The sequence below is a fragment of the Mesocricetus auratus genome, unplaced genomic scaffold (assembly GCF_017639785.1).
Source record: "Mesocricetus auratus isolate SY011 unplaced genomic scaffold, BCM_Maur_2.0 Super-Scaffold_15014, whole genome shotgun sequence".
Lineage (NCBI taxonomy): Eukaryota > Metazoa > Chordata > Mammalia > Rodentia > Cricetidae > Mesocricetus > Mesocricetus auratus.
In genome coordinates, this window is record NW_024429186.1 from 51379672 (window position 1) to 51388804 (window position 9133).

The window sequence follows — 9133 nt, forward strand, 5'->3', positions numbered from 1 at the left end:
TTCCCTATCTAGCCTTGGCAATCATGGAACTTACTCTGTAGACAATGCTGGCCTCAAACTCACAGAGATCCATCTGCCTCTGCCTCCCAAGTGCTGGGATTAAAGGTGTGTGCCACCACTGCTGGGCTATCACCACCACCCTGGCTATTCTGGAACATACTATGTAGATCACTTTGGCTCCTAACATTTTTAACCTACTCTCTAGTCTTTGTGTACTCCCTAGGAATATCACATGAACTAATAATAGCATTCATCTCAATGTAAGAAGAATTATTTGTGATGTTTTCATTACCAGACATAGCCAATATGTGACCATGAGCTTTTTTATCTGCCTATGCCCAGCAATAATTGAACAGGTCAAGAACCTGAGACACTGCCAGGCGTTGGTGGTGCATGCCTTTAATCCCAGCACTCGGGAGGCAGAGGCCAGCCTGGTCTACAGAGCAAGTTCCAGGACAGCCTCCAGAACAATACAGAGAAACCATGTCTCGAAAAACCAAAAAAAAAAAAAAAAAGAAGCTGAGACACAAACAAACAAACAAAAAATACCACAGAGCACCTTGTGATATTTATTTGTTGGAAGGGCAAAGGTCTTGGTTTGTTGTCCAGATTGAGCTAAAGAGAGCCTCGCAAGTAGCTGGACTAGGGACATGTGTCAAGGTGCCATGTTTCTAAGGCTACCACACTTTGTTGTTGTTGTTTTGTCTAAGCTGTGCCTACTGAGCTTTGTTAGGGGTTTGGGTTCAGGAGTAAAAGTTTTAGATGGGAGGCTGCCTCCTACTTTTTTTTTTAAGATTTATTTATTTATTATGTATAGTGTTCTGACTGCATGTATCCCTGCAGGCCAGAAGAGGGCACCAGATCTCATTACAGATGGTTGTGAGCCACCATGTGGGTGCTGGGAATTGAACTCAGGACCTCTGGAAGAACAGCCAATACTCTTAACCTCTGAGCCATTTCTCTAGCCCCTTAATTTGATTTTTTACCAATCAGTTTATATGTGTATGTGCGCGTGTATATGTTTGTGTGCTTGTTGGGGTGGGTGCCACGGCATGAGCAGCATAAAGGTCAGAGGACAACTTTAGGCAGTTGGCTCTCTTTCACTGTGCAGGTCCCATGGATTGAACTCAGGTTGTCATGCTTGGAGGAAGCTGCCCTTACCTGCTGAGTCATCTTGTTGGCCCACCCTGAGTCTGTATGAGGAAACAGACGGGCATTAAATCGTTCTTAGGTTTGGATCTCAGCAACTCAAATGGTGGCTCGCCCCACCCATAATGCCAGTTCCAGAGGGTCCAGTGCTCCCCTGACCTTCATAGGCACCAAGTATGCATGTGGTGCACATACTCACGTGAAGGCAAAGAACGCATAAAATAAAATAAAAAATTTTAAATGTATTTAAAAATTACTTGTTCTGTAAGAAACAGAGTAAGAGATACCTTTAGTTTATAAAGCAGGTAAAATTACCAGGTCATTATCAAAATGTTTCATTAACTCTTAGATAAGAAAGACAATGCTGATGAGAAAAAGACTATTAAGATCACTGCTGGAGTGGGAACTCTTAAAAGGAAACGACAAATGAGGGATTGTCTGGAGCAGTTGCCAAAAGATAACCATGATGATTTTTTCACTGCAACACCCTTGCAGAAACAAAGAGTACTGGTAAGTGCTAATGCATGAAATCTGCATTTTTATATTGATTTTGATGTTTTCCACTTTTATATGTTGTTAGTGTTTACCACTAATATTTAAGTCAAGGATCTGTGTAGTCTTTACATGTGAACCAAGTACAGGAAAAGATCTGCTGGTATATGCTGTCCTTATCAATTTTTAGAGTCTGCTCTTGAGTGTTTAATCCAAAATGAAGAGATGGGCCAGGGACATTACAAGATAGATGACATTCATTTTTCTTTCACAAAGAGTAAGTAAAGCAACTGGGTAGACAACTGCACTTTGAAAGCTTAGACTTAGAAGCTCTCTGGGCCCTCACAGATGTCAGTGTACTGTAATGGGAGGGAGGGGGGCTCATCTCAGTAAACCAACTAGTCCCAGCACTGCAAGTGTTGCTGCAGAACCCAGACAGGGCCCTGAACTACAGGAGACAAGCAGTGCAGCTGTGCTGTGATAGTTTAAGAATCTCTTATATAACAAATGAATTGTTTTGTGCTTTGGGGTCTGTATAATATAATTAGTCTGCTTAATCTCAAGAAGAATGTACATAAGGCTAGATGGGATGAGTCCTAAAAACTGATCTTGTACGTAGAAAGACTCCTCAAAACTAAAGAAATGAAGCACAATTGCAGGATCTAAAGCTAACATAAGGCGCTAGGGATTGTTGCTTAGTGGTTACACATGCCAGACCCTGTGTTTTATTTCCTATTATCACCAAACCTGCATTTACAAAAGCAGTAGCATTTATTATGTCCTGAGTGAACTGGTTGAAAAAAAATTAAAAAAACAAAAGACATCGGAAGAAATTTAATCAAGTGAGGGAAGAAGCTCCACAATAAGATTGATTTCAGAAAAAGAAAAAATAACTGATTTAAAAAGAAAATATTGAGCTGGGTGTTGGTGGTGCACATCCTTTAATCCCAGCACTCGGGTGGCAGAGGCAGGCAGATATCTGAGTTCAAGGCCAGCCTGGTCTACAGAGCAAGTTCCAGGACAGCCTCCAAAACAATACAGAGAAACCCTGTCTTGAAAAAAACCTAAAATAAAAAAAAACATTGAGGGCACTCATAAATGGAAAGATGTTTGTACATTAGAAGAATTAATATTGTTAAAATATCCATACTGTTCAAAATGACATTCATCATTGAATTGCGGGGGAAAAATCACAAAATTCATGTAGAAACAAAAAACCCAGAATAGCCAAGGGAATCCCAACTCAAAACAACCAACTGAAGACAAGAGAGAAATAGATAGCAGTTAGTTTATTTTTCTGTGCCATAAGTTTACTTTCTGTGGGTTTTTTAATTTTTTTCCTCCCTTCCTTTTTTGAAGCATGGTCTTATATATACTGCCAGGCTGGCCTTGAATTCATATCTTTCTGCTTCAATCGCCTGATTGATTATGGCCATGCCTGTTCACTTTATGATTTTACTGTAAAGGTAAGTAAAATCTTAAGAATTGAATTGGTTATTGGAAATAATACATATATAAAAATGTAAAACTAGTTGAGTTGCCAGTAAGTGCCTAAACAAAAGTGAATGAATTTAAGTTTTGTTCTAGTAACATGTAAATTCATCAACTTTGGAACCAAATCTAGCATCTGACCTATTTTAAATTAAAAAAAAGCAATTAATTAAAAAAGAATTATGCATGCATGGTGTGCATGTGTAAGTAGGGAACAGTTTTATGTATGGAGTCAGTTCTCTCCTTCCACCAACATAAGGGACTAGGGATGTTGCTTTGTGGTTACACGTGCCAGGCCCTAGGCTCTGGCATGGGCCCAGGGATTAAACTCAGGTCATTTGGCTTCAAAGGGGCCTTTACTGGCTGGGCCATTTTGTTAGACCTTTTACCTGTTTTTATAAACAAAGCTTTATTGGAACACAACCCTACTCATTTGTTTTCATATTATAGCTTTAATACTTCGATAAGAAGCTTAAGGAATTGGGAAAGACTATGTAATTATATAAAAAGCTTGAATGATATTTAGAAAATATTGAACACCTCTGCTCTCCATAGCCTTTAGTAACAGGTGTCATTGGATTTTTCACAAGAGAAATTTGTCTTTGTAGTGAATATTCTGTGCTTCACTATTTTTAAATTCACAAAATTATTTTGTGATGAGTGTGTGGTGAAAATATTTGTTTTCTAGTTGCCGAGCTTTCAATACAGTCAAGATGATGATTTTCTGCTAGATATGGACAGGAATCCAGCATCTCCATTATCAATTACTTTCCCGTTGACAGACACTCCACAATGTCAGCATGTCAGTCCGGGTATGCTAGCCTCTGTAAAAAGGTAAATAAAAAGGTGATGTTAATTTTTTAGTTCATTCAAGAATATCAAAATATTTTGTGAATTGATAAACATAAATGCACTAAGGGATAGAGTTATCATTTTTTAAAAAATGAAAAATAGATACTTCTAAAAGTTTAGGATGGATAGTTTCAGCAAATTAAGGGATATAATCAGTATATAATATTAGAAACATTAATTTTACTTGAAAAATTTAAAATATAAAAAAAAACCTACTGAATCTTTGTGGTATTATACTGTCAGGTTAATGATGTTTTCAATGAAAATACAAAACCCAGAAATCACTAAGGAAAAGATTAATAATTTTATGTTTTACTTGCTACCAATCACTATAAGCAATATAAAAACAGGGAGAAGAATGTTATGCTTGGTCTGGAGAAATGGCTCAGTGGTAAAGAGCACTTAGTGTTCTTACAGAGGACCTTTATTAGGTTCCTAGCACCCAGGTCAGGCAGTTCTAGGAGTTTGACTACGTCTTCTAGCCTCGATAAGCAATGCACTCATGATTAAAACTAAACTATGAACTTTGACCCAGGAATCTTATTTCAGTGTTTCTCAGTGTTCAAGTATGCAAGAAGTTAGCTTGCTGAGCTTGGTGGTGCATGACTGTGATCCCAGCTCTTTGATGTTAGACAAACAGATCAGAGTTTGAGAACCTCAGGGCTACATAGTAAGACACTGTCTCAAAATTTGAAAGGGGGTGTAGTATTATATGGTTTCTTTTTATGACAATTTTAAAAATTTAACAGTGAAATCTTAAATTTTGTTTATAAAACAATCATTTGGAAAGTAAACTACAGGTCTACTATAGGGTGCTAATCTGTGTAGACCTATCATTTACTAAGCAGTATACTAGTAGCTGGTTGGTTTATTCATTTGCACAGCAATGTTTGTGATTAAGATACATATCATACATGTCATATCTTTGAAGCTGCTCCAAAATCGTCAATAAGAAAAAAACCTAATAGATCATACATATGAGATCTTGATGCCAAAGGAGAGGATGCAAATAGCCATCTGTTTGACTTTAGCTTTTGTCTGTGGGTTACAGATGAGTCATCTTTGCTAAACTAGATTCTTCACAGTGCGTATAGAGAACGCAAGCAACACAATTAGAGAGAAAAGACTTACGTTGGATTGGAAACTTGATAGAATTGGAAGGTGTAAAGTGATAAGTTTTTGTACATCATAGCCTGGAAGTGATCAACTGTGATACCTGATTTAGATTAATGAAAACAAACAGGAAAAATACCAGAGTCAGGAATTTTAGCAATAAAACTATATGGATGTCGTAGTTATTGTTCAGTTGCTGTGAAGAGACTCCATGATTAGAGCAACTCTTAGAAAAGAAAGCATTTAACTGGGGCTTGCTTACAGTTCCAGAGATTTAGTCCATTATCATCATGCTGGGAGCATGCAGGCAGCAGGAAAAGAAATACACTGGGACTGCCTTAGGCTTTTGAAACCTCAAAACCTACACCCAGTAACATATTTCCTCCAACAAGGCCACACTTCCTAATCCTTCTCATGTAGTACCACTCCCTAATAACTAAACATTCAAATATATGAGCCTATGGGGGCCATTCTTATTCAAACCACCATAATGGGATAGTGACTAATAAGCAAATTGTAATTTCCTAGAATATTCTTTTGAGAGAAGTTAAGTACATTTTAGATTTTTATTGCTATGGATAAAATTATGATAATGCTCATTTGACATCTTGATATTATTTTGTATTCATACAGTGATGATTATGATAAATATGTTTTCCATATGCAAAAAAATGCTAAAAAATTTGGCAAGCGTAATGGTGGCCTTGCCTGGGGCAACATTAGGAAAAAAGCAGTAAGTATATTTTTATTTGTTCAACACTTTTATGTAGAAAAGTTATAATACTTGTTAAATTCTGGTAGTTATAAATTGTCTAACAGTCTCTGCCCTCTAATATGAAGCTATTAGGGAAGTAAGTACATAAACACTGTAGAATTATAGATGACAGCTCCCAAGATGAGAATGGCTAAAAGTTCTCATTTGGAAACTAGTTGGAAAATAACCAGGCCAGAAAGGACATTTCAAAAGTACACACCTTACCTGGGACTGATGGTGCAGACCTACAATCCCAGCGCTTGGCACTTGGGAGGTGGAAACTAGAGGATCAGGAGTTGCAGTCAGGAGTCTGTGGTCTCAAAAAACAAGTCTTTTTAAAACCTTTTTTTTTTGAGATTATAATGTAATTACATCATTTCCCTTCTCCTTTCTTCCCTCCAAACCTTCTATTATACCCTTGTTTTTTCTAATTTGGGATCTTTTTCCACACTCTTATCTCATTGCATTGCCTTTAAAATTTTTAACTTCAAGTTTTTAAAATTTAAATTTCTGAATGTTTTTGTAATAGATAACCAAGTATTTAGATTCTAGAAAAGGTCATTTACCTACAATTTTTTTAAAATAGCTAATATTGGAGAATAATTTACATAGATGAACTGTGAGATTACTTATTTAGTAAAGTAATTCTTCAGGCTACATATGGCCTTCTCTTCTGTCTTTAAAGTCTTTATACTCCAGATTTACTTAAGTAAAATTCTTCTTACATTGGGTTATATAATCATCTGTCTTCATGGACTTAGCCACAAGAAATAGTAAATAATGCTTCATGGTAGACCTTGGTTTAAAATTAGTCTAGTGGCTCATTTCTTAAAATCCATTTCATAACTTAGCAGACTACTTCTCAGCAATCTTCAGATACTTGGTTTCTTTCCATCTTCTTATTCCTTAATGAGAATGAAAATTTGGCTCTTGCAAAATACCCTGAAATTAGCATTGTTAGGAATCCTTGAAACAGGAATTCAAAGATTAGATTTCTAGTCTGTTTCTTTTTTTTGGTTGTTTTTGTTCATAAAGTACCTTGAGTAAGTGTCTCTTAAGGAGCCTGTTAAAGTCAAGATTCTGATACAGTAGTCTTGAGAAATTTACATTTTTTAATAATCCCAGGTGATGTCCATTCTGTTGATTCATGGAGCATGGATCAGCCCAGCAAACTAATATACTTGATTGTTTTCAGAAATGTAAATTGTGATATATTGTTGGGTCTTTCCTATTAAAACGCATATTTCTTTTTCTTTCCTTTTTTGTTTTTTTGCTGTTATTGTCTTGAGACATGGTAGGGCTACATAGCTGTGTAGCCCTGGCTGTCCAGGAACTCCCTTTGTAGTCCAGAGTGACCTCACACTCAGATAACTCAGAGATCCGCCTGCCTCTGCAACCCAAGTGTTGGGATTAAAGGCACCCACCAATATGCCTATTTGGATGTTTTTCTTAATATGTTCAAATTATGCAGTATACAAAATTGTGATTTACCTAATTCTTTTCATAGTCTGGTATTTGTAGCTAGTGTGTTAGTGTAGTAAGAGCCAAGAATTTTGTGTTCAAATTACTCCTTTCAAGGTCTAATTATCAGTGACCTCATTACACAAAGTGACTAGACTTTTCTAATTTATACATATTTAGATAATGACAATGGCTTGTTACTGAGTGGTTATGAGAAATAAATGATGTCTTACCTCACAAGGATAATAATAAAATATTCTATCCAAGATAAGTAATGAGTACATTTGGGCAACGTTTATAGGCTATAGACCATTCTTTGCCTTCTGTAGCATTAGTTTATATTTTCTTTTTTTTTTTTTTTTTTGGTTTTTTGAGACAGGGTTTCTCTGTAGCTTTGGAGGCTGTCCTGGAACTCACTTTGTAGACCAGGCTGGCCTCGAACTCACAGAGAACCGCCTGCCTCTGCCTCCCGAGTGCTGGGATTAAAGGCATGTGCCACCAATGCTCGGCTCAGTTTATATTTTCTTATAGATGTAAATATTTGCCAGCAGTGAGAAACTAAGTTATGGATTTTGTTCTGCATAAACTCAAGAATGTGGTTGCTCTAGTTATATCACTTTAGACTGAAAGTGATATAACAGGCCTATGTTCACAGTACTCTGAAGATTAAGCATACTTGATTTTTTTCTAGGACTGTACTATCTAGTCAATTCCCTCATCACAAGAGATACAATTTTGCTACTAACATATACTCTTTTATAGGTTGAAAATGATTTCTCATCTCCAACAACAATACGAAAAGCCCTGTTTAACAAAGGTATTGCATTTCTTTATTTTGTAGCTTAGTTCCATTACACTAAGATCTCTCTTTGATGGTATTAAAATTAACTGGTTCTCAAGTAGACATAGCTACCATTAAGTTCATTGGAGTTGCTTTCAGTTCTTTTAAAATTACCAGAAATATATTAATCCTTTTCATAAAATTTGTCTTTACAGATATAGGTGAAAACACTGCTATTGCAAAGTATTTCGTTGACGCCACAGAATCAGACGAAGAAGAGCAAGATTATTATTTTTCAAATTCTGACTGATAGTAAATACAATTTGTAGGATTTTTATCATCAGTCAGAGCATACTGGTATTCTTATTTGACGAATGGGTATTTTCCTTGTAATAAGGGAATGCAGATTTGTTTCCCAAAGATGTCTTATGTTTGTGTACAAGGTTAACATCCTATAGAACATTCCTTAGTGTTGCAATAAAACACAAGTCAAACTGCTTTGCCTGTGTATGTATTTGTTTTATTTTTGTAATAGGAAGGTATGTAAAACTTAAGTTGCTAGAAGACCCAAACCCAAGTCCGTGTATGTTGGTAATCATGTCTCAAATAGGTTTTTAGATAAATTTTTAAAAACACTGAAGTCAGGAGAGAGAAGGGGCTGGAGTTAGAGTTTGTATTGGTGCACACTAGGATGAAAACTTGTGGCATCTTGCCACCTGGTATTATAAGCCAGAGTTCATTGACTATTTAAATTATGTTATTCAGATTGTTTTATGTTTTTTATGTTCTACATGTTTTCTTCTTCTAATAGTTTTTCTTAAAATTTATTATACGTGTTCTAGTTGTGAAACCTTTCTCTAATTCATTGTTCTTTATTATTTTGTAAAAGGAACCAGAGGACAGCTTCTGTTGTATTCTGCAGTCGTGTTATGTATAGTTGGTAGATCCACCAACCATTATAAGGAATTACTGTGCCATAATAACCAGGTTTTCCCTTTCTGATAGCTCCTTTAGAAAGCATCTTTTATTCTGCCATTGTT

General features: G+C 36.1%; 1 protein-coding gene across 4 annotated transcripts in view; it reads left to right on the plus strand.

Moving 5' to 3' along the window:
* The window catches only part of Mis18bp1 (MIS18 binding protein 1), a 36424-nt gene extending 27833 nt beyond the window's left edge, over window positions 1-8591 (plus strand). For all 4 annotated transcript variants that reach the window (XM_040743013.1, XM_040743016.1, XM_040743015.1 and 1 more), the window contains exons 12-16: window positions 1499-1659; window positions 3821-3966; window positions 5731-5830; window positions 8075-8129; window positions 8309-8591. In XM_040743013.1, the coding sequence (XP_040598947.1) occupies window positions 1499-1659; window positions 3821-3966; window positions 5731-5830; window positions 8075-8129; window positions 8309-8403 (557 nt within the window). In that variant the 3' untranslated portion in view covers window positions 8404-8591. The remainder of the gene's footprint in view (window positions 1-1498; window positions 1660-3820; window positions 3967-5730; window positions 5831-8074; window positions 8130-8308) is intronic.
* Window positions 8592-9133: the final 542 nt, after the last annotated feature.